Source organism: Lacerta agilis, chromosome 3 (assembly GCF_009819535.1).
Source record: "Lacerta agilis isolate rLacAgi1 chromosome 3, rLacAgi1.pri, whole genome shotgun sequence".
Classification (NCBI taxonomy): domain Eukaryota; kingdom Metazoa; phylum Chordata; class Lepidosauria; order Squamata; family Lacertidae; genus Lacerta; species Lacerta agilis.
This window is the reverse complement of record NC_046314.1, coordinates 107,481,498-107,495,964: the sequence shown is the minus strand read 5'-3', so window position 1 is coordinate 107,495,964 and position 14,467 is coordinate 107,481,498. Positions and strand designations below refer to the sequence as shown.

The 14,467-nt window shown below is 44.9% G+C and overlaps 1 protein-coding gene across 2 annotated transcripts in view; it reads right to left on the bottom strand.

Annotated features, from left to right (window-relative positions):
* Positions 1 to 14,467, bottom strand: part of EML6 (EMAP like 6) — a 151,683-nt gene that overhangs the window by 39,249 nt on the left and 97,967 nt on the right. For both annotated transcript variants that reach the window (XM_033145091.1, XM_033145092.1), the window contains exon 27: positions 13,485 to 13,611. In XM_033145091.1, the coding sequence (XP_033000982.1) occupies positions 13,485 to 13,611 (127 nt within the window). The remainder of the gene's footprint in view (positions 1 to 13,484; positions 13,612 to 14,467) is intronic.

The window sequence follows — 14,467 nt, the reverse complement described above, 5'->3', positions numbered from 1 at the left end:
CCCATCGTGAATCTGGGCCCCCCTCGCCTCTTCTGGAATAGCATCAAAGAGGAGTCAAAAAGATTTCACTTCAATTTCAGATTAACTTCAGTTAATTTTAATCATGCCCAGTTGAAAGAGGCCAACTTCAAAGCACAGTTTATGAAGCTGGCTTGATTCAACTAACCATAGTTAAGATTAATAGCAACCGAGGGTTTGGATGACCCGCCAAACTGTGGTTTATTTAAAATGGAAGCAGGATCTTCTTCTCTTTTGTAAAGTTGTTATTATTATTATTCTTTCAAGAAGCAGAAACTTCTGAACTCCTCACAACGATGCTCGAGGAGGAAGGGGGGAACTTATGGCTGCTTATAGATTTCACCTCCTGCCTGAATTTGCTGATATCTTGGATGATCTGCAAGGTATTTCCTCTGGCTGGCTGTTTTTGGAATCTGTAGCTGGCAGAGGAAATTCTTTCAAATTGCTTTACTGGAGGTATTTTATCAATTAAAAAATGTAAATCGGATCAATGAAATATGACCAGCCCTTTGGCTGTGTGAGGGTGTTGCAGTGCATCAGTTGATTACATCTCACTTCTGGGCAAGCGGACTCTGCTTTTAAGAAGGAAGGACCTTGTCTCTTCATCATTTCCAGAGTACTCTGGTGTGCATTGAAATACAAATAGCGGACAGTCTTGTGAGCAATGCCAAAACACAAAGCAATATTCTGGGCCAGGCTGTCTAACTACTTCACTGGCTTGTATCTATTGCATACTGTCAGCGATTTGCCTTCTCCTCGCGAGGAGAGCCCAGGCGGAGGTCCTACTTGTGAGAAGAGCCAGGGCGGGAGTACTCCTCGCAAGGAGAGAGTGGAAAGAGATCCTCCGAGGGGGGAGGATCAGTGTAGGGAACCTCCTCGAGAGGAGGTCTTGCTTAGGTACAGGGATCCCCAGCCACTGCTGTCATCTGACTCCTCTCAAAGCCCGTCACCAGAGCTCTCTCCCACGGAAGAGGAGGAGCAGATGGTCAGGGATGCAAGGGAGAGACCCAGCACTGCCAGCCAGACGCGATCGGAGGGAGAGTTGCAGCTTCCGGCACAGGCACAGCGTAGGGGGGCTTGGAGACCCAGAAGGCATCGTTTCAGGGTGCCGAGGCTTTGGTGCTGGGTGGGAAACCAGAGAGGAGCACTTCCGGATTCTGCAAGTGGCTGAGCAGTCATGTTTTTAGCTAGCTCTGCACTGTAAATAAGTATGCACAATGAAGTACCGGTAGTCTTTAGAGTAAGAGGACTCTGTTGTTACTTGTGAGCAACCCCCTGGGTATCCTGACACATACACTGACAGACTTTCCTTTCTGTGCAAAAAAAGCCTCAGCTGTACTGAAAAGTGTCATAAAGGACTGTCTTGAGGCAGCTCAAAGTGAGACATTTATGTAGGCAGCCTGATAGAAGTCGGAAGCTTTATAGTCCTCAGTATGTATACACCTGAGCCTGAGCTAAGGGATCATTGCACACACCAGTCTTACGATTTTGCCAAGGAAAAGAACAAGAGGGAGCGGTTTTCTGGAATTCTCAGTTGAGTTTGCACTGACAAGGCGCGATCATGGATTTTATAGAGAAAATAATGGGTTTCCTCCCCAATAATTGCTCTCATTTCAGGCTACTTCATTCTGTACTGAGCCAAAAAAAAAAACCTTCCATATTGTGCAGGCAGAAGCAAGTGCAGAATATTTGTTACCAGCCCACACTTGAAAATATATGGATTGTCCCTTCTTTAAGTTCTCCCACTCTCCATTTTGCAGTCCATTTTGCTTAGAAAGGTTTGCATGGTGGCCAAGACAGTGAGAGTGACAGACCTCCAATTCCTAAACTCTATTTGTCCTTTGAGCTCTGTGCTGACCTTTCCTTTGAAGCTTAGACTGATAACTCTCAGGTTGCACATTCTCTCACGTCTGCCTCACCTTCCTTTCAGACACTGAAGTTGATGAGATGCCGTTCTTTGGATCTCACTCTGAGAACAAAGGAAGCAAGCATGGCTGGTTTCCAATGAGTCAGTTAGCTAGGACTACAGAACTCTTCCCTATCCAAGAAATCTCTGCTCCAAGTAGCACAAGTTTCCTTTTTTCTAACTAAGTCCCATTCTCAATGCATTACAGTTACGGGTGTGTGCTCCAAACAAGGATTCATTTCAGGATAGTTGACTTCTTCTGTTGCATACGGACTCAAGCTGCAAACAGTAACTTCGTAAGGTGCCATTTATATAGATGGCACAGCAGCAAGAGAGAGGAGATAGGGAGGTAAAAGCCCTCTTCAAATGAAACACTCAGGTGTTTCATCCATGCACACATCAAGCCTGTGCATCTCTCATGTGAAGAGGGCTAGATGGACAGACAGACAGACACTTCCTGTCCACCTGCTCAGGACATTCCATGTTCACCAGGGACAGATGAAGCAGCACAGCATATATTTTCCTTCGGGGTGGAGTTGGCTGTGTGAGAGCCCAAGACTTGCCCTGGATTATATTCCTTCCTCGAAAGGGGTAAATGAGCTGGTCCAAGCTCCAGCAGGTGCACACTGCCATAGCACACAAGCCCTCCCCCTCTGTCCTCTGTCACCATCAAAAACTGCATGGGCGGCATTTCGAAAGGAGCAAATAAACTTAATGTGTGAGCATCCATACCGCGAGTATAAAGCAATTTAAGCATTTCTCCTAAAAGTACCTTCTGCGCGCACACAAATGAACCAACTTTACACAAATCAGTTAGTCTCAAGCATTGAAGTCGCGATGCAAAAAAAAACACGTGGGAGCCATTTTGAAAGCTAAGTCACATATCAGCTAGTAGTTAGTATCAGCAATAGCATAAACAGCTTCTGGAAGGTGGGGCGGCCCTATCGTTTGTACGCAGCATAAAAGGATTACAAAGAAATCTGATAATAATGTCTGAACAGGGCTAGTGTCCAGGAGACAACCCTTTTTGTCAGGCCCAGTAGACCAACAGAAGAGATACAGTAAAGCACTGTTGGTGGGGTTGCATATGCTCTGCAAGGTGTGTTAGAGTGGTGCTGTCTTAATACTTCATATTTGAGTTGAGGCATTGTGAGGTTTGGAGCTTTCAAGGTTAAATAAGCTCAACAGTACGCCCCTCCCACAGGGAGGATGATGTCACAACATCTGGGTAGTTCTGCTGTATGCGAAGCCTATGTGATTTATGTGACGCACTGTTAATTTTCTGTTCACTTTCACTTTTGACCGGAGCGCAGACATGTCGTCCGTATCTCCAGGGAGTGATTTATGCTTGTAAATAAAGCTTGCTTGCTTAAAACAAGCTAGACTCTGTGGAGTTTATTTGCTGGCAAGAAAGGCACACACACTGTTGCGCAAGAAGAAGTTTGAAGTTTGAACAACTCTGCAAAAGCACTGGAGAAGCAGGGAAATGCAGCAGGAAGCGTTGCTGGACGCCATTAGTGTTTTCCAAGTGCTAAACTGTTTTTGAGGCTTTTCCAGTTTAAAACAAAAGCCTCAACAGGCATGCTTGCCAAAAAAGGATGCCCATACCGCATTGGTTGTATTACAGAAAGGCAGCGGAGGGAGAGAGCAGAGCTTCAATGTGCCTTGTGCAATTAACTTTCTGCTTAAGGGTCACTTCCCCACTGGTTATCATAGAGGTTATTTGTTCACCCGGCCATGCAATTCAAAACAGACGGATGCTTAAAACAAGGGATACAAATCAGGTGTTAGTAAAAGGCAAAATGCAGAGGCTTTGCAATGCCCCACATATCAGTAACATGAAACAACTGCAGACATCAGAAGTACCATCAACAATATGACCTGCTTGGTTAAAGAGATTCAAGTCTGGCGCATATAAATATCTTTCTCATCCAAGGTACAATTCATTTGTGTCCTAAATATAAAACTGTATGGCTTACAATTGCCCTGGCTTGTCCGGGACAGTCGCGCTACTGACCAAATGGTCCCGTGGTGTGGGAGCACTTCTCTTAGGACTCCCACACCGCGAGACTGTTCCTGTGGCTCCTTTGATAAGTGCCCCACTCCTAAATTAAGCAGACAGAGCAAGGGGCGGAGAGCCAATCAGAGGAGCAAGAGAAAGAAGGGAGAGGACGAGAAAGGAGGAGGTGGAGGGGAGGGAGAGATAGCAAAACGAGAAGGGAGAGAAGAAAAACGGGGGAGGGGGGGAGAGGAGAGAGAAACATCCATTAATTTTCTCAATGAAATGCACAGACTAAAATCACCGCAGGATTCATATGCCCAGACCCGCCTTGTTAAACAATTGTTACAATACAAATTTCACTTCTCTCTTTCTGTTGGGAGAGGAATGCCCTGAATCGGAAGGAAACAACAAAACATTTGGAGAAAGAAGAATCAAGGTCTACAAAGTTTTAGGGATGCAGAAATGAAGTTTGAAACAGCAGCTCTTTAAAAACAATTCTCCATCAACTCCTCAAAATGGACCAAGTAATGCAACTCAACTGCATTTTTCTTTTTCTTTTTGGGTGTAAAAGCATGAGCCAGCCTGGAATATTTTAAGGTTAAAACGTAAGTGTTTGTGGGGTATATTCAATGTAGCACTATGGCTCAGGTTCCCTCAGTGTAAGGATTTCTCCTTGTGCGACAAAACCTTCTTTCCCTATCCTCCTCAGCACACCCCCTACGTCAGCTTTGAGTCCCCCTGCAACTCTCCAGAGCAGATTTGAAAACAGCATGAGATGGGGGGGGGGTGCGCTTTGATGTTCGTCCATTGCTTCATAAACTGTGCTTTATGAAGGCTTGGAAAATTAAATGCAACCCCTAGTCCCCAATATTGTTTCTCACAAGTATACAGTTCCTCTGTGCACAATCCACATTGCGCTGAAGATGGAGAGAGCTGGTATCTTGCAGATATGGTTTATTTTTAATGCACAAAATTTCTAGCCCTCATAGCTGTGACCTATGAGGATCCAAGTCATTTTTCTCTTACTCTACAACCAGCCAGAAAGGCCCTGGGAAGATGCCACCAAAAACTGAAGCAGGCCTTATGGGTCAGGGAAGGGTCTCTTCTGTAGTGGCTCCTCGAGTCTAGAAATAACTTACCTAGGATGATGACCATAGCCTGTAAACTTCCTAAAGCATTTTTTTTTTTTTAGTGGGGGTGCTGGGGCTAAATGTGCATTCAAATAACTGGTGGCTTGTTGAAACAATCTATTGGTCTCTGTTACATTTAACTTTATTGAATATTACTGGATGGGTTTGGTTTGTAATGCCCTTTAGATTTGTTGATAAAGCTTATTTTTTTTAGTAAGCTGTTGCAACAATCCCATATTGTTAGCTGACTGAGCATACTGTAAAGCAAGGTAAAAAGTCATGAGAATAATTAAAAGGTTGCCACTGGTTTTCCAGGCCTGCGGGAGCTCAGGCTGAGATGGTCTCAGCTGGTCCACGTGTCTAACAAGAGTCCACCATGGCTCCAGCAAAGGCTTCCAATGGCCTGCCCTTGGCTTCTAATAGTCCAGCAAACACTTTTTTGGCAACCAGATGCAGCAGAAACCGTGATTTCAATCCGCATTGTTGGAGCTGTCTGAATGCTCCTATTGTTTATAAGGAGGAGGAGGAGGAGGAGGAGGAGGAGGAGGAGGAGGAGGAGGAGGAGGAAGAGAGAGAGAGAGAGAGAGAGAGAGAGAGAGAGAGAGAGTGAGTCTCGCTCCTTTTCCAGCTTCTGGAAACTCAGCATTTAAAAACCCCAGGGGACAACATGGAAGATATTCTTGGCATCTAGCCTGGATGGCTGCTGCAGGCTCTGGAACTACAGCTGCTGTGGTTTATGAGGATTGGCATGCATGCCTCTGTACAAGTGGCACATACAAATATTGGCTGGTGAGCAGAGGAGAGGAGTGGATACAGATGGCAGGTGCTTGCAGAGGTGTGAAAAGCAAGACTGCAGTGGTGTGTGGGGAGAGGAGGCTAAGACGAAGCCAGAACCTGGGCGTGGGGTGGTCTTAAAGAAAGAATGCATCGTCGGGGAAAGAGAGAGGTTGCTTGGCTGGGAGGAAACTAATCTCTTTCAAGAAGGTGACAAAACACATCTCCCGAAAGCAGAAACAGGACAGGTTAAACAGCACTAAAAAATGTGTTTTTGGGTGCAAGGAATTCAAATCTGCTATTGTTTTAGTGACTGGACAATATTTAGCTTGGTTAAGTCTACATCTGATGAAGAAGCACATAAAGGTCTTTCAGAAAACCAAAGAATTTTAAATTTATCTTTTTGAAAAATCTAGGTAATGATAAATAATAATAATATTAATATATAACTGCAAATACTTCATAATCATTTTAATGTTTCTATGCAATTTTACACACATACTACTTACCAAGCAAAAGTAAACCATATTAATTTAACAAATATATATTTTGAATTCCCAAATCATGTTACAACTTCTTAGAACCCTGCATTTTTGAAAGTTGAAATATTCAACACAGGCAAGTAGCAGCTTGCTCATTGCTGGTTTGCTGTTGTTTATTTTACTCTGTGCAATGTAAGAAGAAGAAGAAGAAGAAGAAGAAGAAGAAGAAGAAGAAGAAGAAGAAGAAGAATTTGGATTTGATATCCCGCTTTATCACTACCCGAAGGAGTCTCAAAGCGGCTCACATTCTCCTTTCCCTTCCTCCCCCACAACAAACACTCTGTGAGGTGAGTGGGGCTGAGAGACTTCAAAGAAGTGTGACTAGCCCAAGGTCACCCAGCAGCTACATGTGGAGGAGCGGGGAATCGAACCCAGTTCACCAGATTACGAGACTACCGCTCTTAACCACTACACCACACTGGCTTCCAACGTAGTTCCTTAGAGGAATCTGGTAACTTTGACAGCCAATGCAGTGGGCAGACAGCTGAATCTGGAGAAGACAAATCCAGAGAAGACAAATCTGGATTTGGCCATAAACCTTATGGAGCAACCTGGGGCCAGTTGCTATGAGAAAAATCAAATTGCTACCAACCCACACAGAATTGTTTCTTTAGATAAAAGGTATGTAGTAAGGGAACCATGAGCATCAACCTAAGTTATCTAAAGAGTGATGGGATACAAATAAATTAAAAAAGTAATTCTTAGTAGTTTCCAGTAGACTTCTTGAAAATACACGAGTGGCTTCAATTAAAGGATCCCACTGTGTGTCACTGACCTGGTTCACACAGCGTGGTAAGCCAAACAAAAAATGTTAGCTGCAAGTCATGGTTCTCAAGGACTAAGTGTGGCCATGATTCCAGGTTCAGATCACATACCAGGTCAAACTTTGGCTTGCCTCAGTGTGGCTCAGGAGTTTTAAAAAACAAAACAGGGTGGAGTAAAACAGCTGCAAATGTGCCTTGGGGAGTCCACCCATTTAAGCAATCCTAGTAAACTGTAGTTCGGCTTGCCATGTTGCGCGAACCAAGCCACTGCAAAGGGCTCTGCAAATGGATTAACACGGTTTTCAGTTTAGGATGTGCTGACATATCCAGGACACAGAACGCACTGTACCAACAGTGTAAGGCAAGCGAGACCTGGAACAAAATATTGCCATGTATCATGACGCCTAACAGGAGCACTCCTCCTGCCAGCCAACTGGCCAACAACCATATCCTTGTCCTGGATTACTACAAACTGCAAAGAGCTCAAAGCAGAGCAACCCAGCTTTCCATTTTTATTTTCCACACTTAACACTACTAAGCATACACAGTCATTATTGGGCCATCTGGAGATATATATTTTATTTTATTGTCCTTTAGGGGTTTTTTAAAATGATTTTTCAGAACTCTACAAATCCCATGATACTCTTCATCATGCTGATGCTTCCTCCTCACTACTTAGTGGTCCCATTCAGGTTCAACTCCTGTGGGCGCTCACCATCCAAGTTTGCAATTAGAGGGAGCAATGCTTGAAAGGGCCCGTTGCATTGATTCCAACACTATCTGCAAGTAAGGACGATTCAAAACAAAACAACCGAGACCCGAGTTCTCAGCATGGCCACATAACGTATTGTAACAGTGGGTTGCATCCAACGAAGTCATCCCATTTCTGCAAGGAATATCCTTTGTGCAATGGAACTTCCTTCCCGTCTCTTATTCCTGCCACCCCTGCCACCACCACCCCTTGCAAATCTGCTCCAGTGGGCTGGGGAAAACACTAGAACGGAGTGAGGGGGCATGAAGAGGGGGGAGAAAGAGGGCAAGTTCCATGGCACAACTGGAAGTCCTTGCACAAGCAGGACAACTTCATTCGCCATAACTCAATCTGCTTATTTGTTCTCTAAAGATCCAATCTGTTTCTTTCATTTGTGGGTGGGGAGCCAAGGGGTTATGGCAAAGGTATCATACAACAGGTGGATTAAGCGGAGTCCGAAGAGAGGGAGAGGCAACACCATGCAGGTGTCCTTGGAAGGTGAAGGAAAGACCCAGCCGTTTGAAAGAAGAATCTGGTCAGGTACAGACTGCCAGGGGGACAAGCTGCCGACATAAAATGTGGGTTTTGTGGGCAAGTCTGGATGGGTCTGCAGTTTGGAGAAAAGTCAGAGCTACGGAGGGGAGACTGTAAGGGGGAGAGACTTCATCAGGCAAGGCCTTCTTCCAGCTGCCTTGCCCCACTCTCCAGCCCTGGGAGTCCTCATAAGGGATCTGTGCCTGGAGGAAGAATTGTGAGGGGAAGAGACTTCATCAGGCAAGGCCTTCTTCCACCCGTCTTGCCCCACCCTCCAGTCTCTGCTTCTCAATTTGTATTGTATTATTTTATGCACAGTGACTTGCCGTTGCTTTATTGATTATAGGTAAAGGTAAAGGGACCCTTGACCATTAGGTCCATTCGTGGACAACTCTGGGGTTGCGGCACTCATCTCACATTACTGGCTTAGCGAGCAGGCGTACAGCTTCCAGGTCATGTGGCCAGCATGACTAAGCCGCTTCTGGCGAACCAGAGCAGTGCATGGAAACGCCATTTACCTTCCTGCCGGAGCGGTACCTATTTATCTACTTGCACTTCGTGCTTTTGAACTGCTAGGTTGGCAGGAGCAGGGACCAAGCAACGGGAGCTCACCCCATCGCAGGGATTTGAACCGCCGACCTTCAGATCGGCAAGCCCCTAGGCTCTGTGGTTTAACCCACAGCGCCACCCACGTCCCTTTTATTGATTATAGTTTAGAAATTATTTATTATAACTGTTAAGAGTGGATTTCTGTTTAATTTTTATATGCTGATATTTAATATTATTCAATACTATTCTAATGGATTGCTGAATATTCCCTTAAGTGATATAAGTTGCTTATTTTAAAGTTATGTTTTATTATCACCTTTTTGTATTGGATTAGATTGTTTCTTCAGTGTCAGGGTACACCACGGTGTTGCTCATGAGTAACAACAGAGTCCTCTTACACTAAAGACTACTTTATTGTGCATAACTATTTACAGTGCAGAGCTAGCTAAAAACATGACCGCTCAGTCACTTGCAGAATCCGGAAGTGCCCCTCTCCTGTTTCCCGCCCAGCACCAAAGCTTTGGCACCCTGAAATGACGTCTTCTGTGTCCCTTAACCCCCCCCCCCGACGCTGTGCTGGCGCCGGAAGCTGCAACTCCCCCTCTGATCGCCTCTGGCTGGCGTTGCTGGGTCTCTGCCCAGGATCCCTGACCCTCGGCTCCTCCTCCTCTTCCGCGGGAGAGAGCTCTGGCGATGGGCTTTGAGAGGAGTCAGATGACAGCAGTGGCTGGGGCTCCCTGTACCTGAGCAAGACCTCCTCTCGAGGAGGTTCCCTAAACTGATCCTCCCCACTAGCAGGGTCACCTTCCCCCGCTCTCCCTGCAAGTACTCCTCCCGCCTGGGCTCTCCTCATGAGTAGGACCTCCCCCTGGGCTCTCCTCACGAGGAGAAGGCAAATCCCTTACATCCAGCTTGTACACCGCCGCCTTGGGTATTGTGAAATAGAACGGCGGTGTACAAATTAAAAGCGAAATGAAAGTGGAAAAAATGGAGGCCATTTCCATGTTGCTCACAGGGAGCAGCAGCATCAGCAGCAGCATGTTGTGACTATTATGGTGCCTCTGCTACACCAGAGGGCCTCCTGAGCTAGTTGATAGTGTTTCCATGGAGATCTGCCACAGCATATTAGCTGCGTTTTGCTGGCAAGGAAGGTGCCAAAGTGAAGGAGAGGACAGAGGAACTGCACGTATCCTGTATTCAAGGAGTAGCAGTGACTGCTCTGCACACATCCACAGGCAGTAAATAGTAACAATGCAGAGAGTGGAGACCTCTTGCAGCTTTGGAGAAACAGTGCCAGCTAGATCCACGAGTAAACTCTGAATCCCTTGTGCTGTTCCAGCTAAGCAAAGCAACTCTAAGCCCTGCTTATTCAACACAAAAGCAGTTTACAGCTGCTTAGCAGCACTGGAGTGGCAAACAGCAGCACCCAAAACGTTCTGCTAAACCTATTATTTAGGTCTGTTGTTTTCTGAGCCTGGTATTGCTTCCCACAGACCCTGTTGTCACTTTGCCTTCCTCTCACGTTCAAACAAAAATTAAAGGGCTACCTTTCAAACAGCATGAAGGTACTGATTTTGCATCAAGTAAATACCCTAAGATATTTTTTTTAAAAAAAAACCTTCCACAGAATCTGAAAGAAAAATGCACTCGCATCCATACTGTTGTTTAATGCGGACACTAATCTTCCTGTACCTCCCATTAATTCTCCATTGCACATATGACGTTCTCCTCCAAATCACAGCCTTCCCACTCGTCCCCCTGCCTCAATCCTGATTTTCTCATATCGGGGGATACTCCGAAATGGAAAGGGAGTGAGAAAACCCAGAGGCAGCTGTTTTAGACACTGGTCTCCCAACACATTTAGTCTCACATGGAGAGGAATTTCAAGATCAGGCTCGAAATGTGGTCTTGCTCGCTGACAAGGCTTTCACATGGTGGCAGCAAGAGATAACATGCAGAGCCAGCCCACTTGTGAGGCGGGAGGAGGAAGCTGCCTCAGGTGGCCGAAGCCCGAGACGTAGCACCTTCGCAGGCACCCTGACACCTCCACCACCAGGGGGGATGTGGCGCCAGCAACAGCGCTCGCTTCCAGTGAAATTTTGCCAAAATATTCTGAGATCACGCCAAAATCAGATGAGACTTTGCTGAGCAACCCAGGTAAGGGAGGCTGAGGCGGTGGCAGGACGTCATGCCTCCCTTGAATAAATGCCATCCTTATGTGAAACTGATGAGGTACAGTCACTGTTTGAGGATGCAATCAGTACCCATGCCTCTTGGATAATGTAAGAATTGGGCTTCCGGTCCCAACGCCTGCCTTAATGAAGGCAGTCCCCACAATAGCAGGGGATCGTTGGCAAATGAAAATCAAGGATGACAGAGGGCAAATCATCTTTGCAAATTCCCCCCTGGGATGGGGGGAATGGGCTTCACTCACACCTGGCTCTTGCTCTGGCATGGAATGCAGGAGGTAGGGAGGCGCTGAGTGCGAAATCATTTTGCCTGGTGAAAACCCTCCTACGCCGCCAATAAGAAGCAGAGGTTCTCCGTTTAATTGGATTTTTAATTGACTGTAAAGTACCGGCACATGATGGAAAAGGGCTGCAACAACATACTGCGGAACATATCAGCTACATGGATCAAAAGTTTGAATTGAGATAAGATTTTCTTCAGTGTGAGAGCCGGTTGGGGAGAGGGCAGCACACGGTTTGTTTATTCTAAGTTTCTTTTATATATTTATGATTCGGCAACCCTCCCCGGAATACAAGACAAAAAGATATTTACAAGTGAGGAAGGGACGTTGGAGTAATATTGATATTAACAAGCAAAGATGGAAACTGTGTGTGATCTGAAATGAAGAAAGGAGGGGAGGGGAAGCTCAAGTATGACTGTGTCGGAAAGACAGAGTAATTCCCCTCATCTCTGCTTAAAAACAACAGACAAGGAAAAAGAGACTGAGATTTGTTTGCGCTACTGATGGAATGTAATCTAAAATAAAGTTTAATTGGGCCATAAATCTCTAGCTGGAAGGAAAAGAATTTGGGGGCTATGATAAGAACGCTGCAGAGATTCTGGGTGTTGGAAAGGAGTATTAAATCTGCAGCGGGTTCAAAAACTGCTCACCTTTTCCTAGGCTGAGGGGGAAATGGCAAAGATCTGTGACATGTTTTACTAGTGAGACAGAATGGTTTCTAGCAGACTGTTGCCTGTTCTGAGACATTGAAGCAAGGGACGGAGAGATCAGACCTCTGAGAAACTTTGAGATTCAGTTCCTCCCAAAGCCACAATGGGAGAGAACAACATCTGGGAAGTGACAGAGACAACACCATATATGGACAGAAGGAATCTCCCTGGACATAAGAGTTTTCACACGCAGGGCAGAATAAAGACAATAGTTTGAGAACCTCACTTGAAGCTTTATAAATTTATATATTATAACAATGTAGCTGTTGACTAAGGGATTCTTATTATAACAGAAATGTACCGTAACTGACATTAATTAAGATTTTGGAACGCAGTGATATAAGATCGGAAATGCACCCAAACCACCATCCGGGGAGCCACTTTAACTAAAATGTATTAATTGGAAGTCGATTGCCATTTTGATAATTGCATAATTTGGGAATTAATTGTTATAATTTGGATATTATTGGGGGTATATTGGAAAACTAATAATTTTTTTTAAAAAAATAAATAAAGATAACGTAAGAATTGTACCTAGCTGATAAGATGGCCAGCTCTTGAGCCAGAGACAGCAACTTCTGCTTTATCAGCTCCATGCTATTTTTATATGCATTATTTCTATAGTTCATTTTTTCCTTCAAACCATCCTGCCCCCTGCCCCTGCCCTACTGTAGCAAGCAGGGCTCCTGTTCTGCTGCACAGATTGTGGAGAAAGGAAGGCGGAAGAATGGGCTGCTGGAGTAGAGCCTTGTCTCCTGAATAGTGTCTTGATTTCCCCAAGCTATTAAAATAATAGACATAGTTGCCAGGCCAAACTCTGGCAGCCACACTAAGGGAGAACCATAAACTTTGCGAGTTGATGGAAAGACCTGCAATGTAACTACAACTGCTGAAAGATTTTTTAAAAAGAAAAAATGCAAACCCAGAACCATGGGGGAAGGTTTTTTCTTTTCCACTTCCGTTTGAAATAAATACATGGTAGCATTCCCAATTATATGGACAATACAGCTTGGTGGTACCTGGAATACATTACATTTCAGTACAATATGTAGAAAAGCTAGAATTTAGATTTGGTAGATATGGCAGCATCCAAATAAGGGAGATGACAGCTGTAGATTTAAAAACGCAATACGTATCAGCACCCACAGTGAACTCTAAAGTATACGCAGATGAACTTTTAAAAACTGGATGGTTGCAATATAACGCCTTGAAATAAACATTACCTTGCAGGGTAATGTGGATTTTGCAATGTAGGTTTTGGAGCTGTGTGGAACAGCAGGCCCCTTCGGTGGAACAATGAAGAAAAGTAACTGAGCGCCTCCCCATTGCCATACCTTTCCTCCACGGAAACTTCCTTCAGCTGCTGGTGTGGTTTTGTGCCCTCCATCTCTCGGATGCTCACGGCGTAGATCTTCGTGGTGTAGTCAATTGCTTTTTCTTTTGCAACGTCACTGTCATAACCTTTGATGGATGCAAAATGGAACGCGACACTTGTTTAGGTGTTTGCAATATCGTAGCATAGAAATTAACGTGCGCATGGTTCAGAAAAAAACAAAAAAACAGGGTGCCCATGGCCAATGCCATGACAGTTTAAAACTTGTAAATATCAGGGTGGTCCAAGGTCCTCTCAGATTAACTTATTTAGCAAACTTGGTAATACATGGACACTGGTACCAGAGCCAGCAATAAACCCAACTTTGCTGCCACATAAACCCGGACAACACCATTACTGGCCCCAGCAACATCAAACATACCATCTCAGGACTATTTAATTGCTCATCTTCCAACATTGTGTATGCCATGAAATGCCAACAGTGCCCTTCAGCTCTCTATATTGGACAAACAGGCCAAACCCTACGCCAAAGGATAAATGGACAGAAATCCGATATCAGGAATCACAAGACAGAGAAACCAGTAGGAGAACACTTCAATCTCCCAGGACGTTCTATACAAGATCTCAAAGTAGCTGCTTATTACAAAGGAATTTCAGAAATAGACTGGAAAGAGAAGTTGCTGAATTGCAACTCATTACCAAACTTAAAACCATGGAGAGACCTGGTCTGAACAAAGACATTGGATTCTTATTTCATTATACATGACAATGCTATTTTAAGCCATCTCACCCCTTGCTTTTTCCTGTAAGACCAATTGCAGTCATTAACAGTCATCAACAGGTTTTCCACACCTATCAGCCAATCACCCATTCCCACCACCCTCCTGAGTAATATCTCTCCCCACTCCCTCACTATATTTAAGGATCTGGTGACTTCTGTTTCAGTGTATCCGAAGAAGTCTGCATGCACACAAAAGCACATAC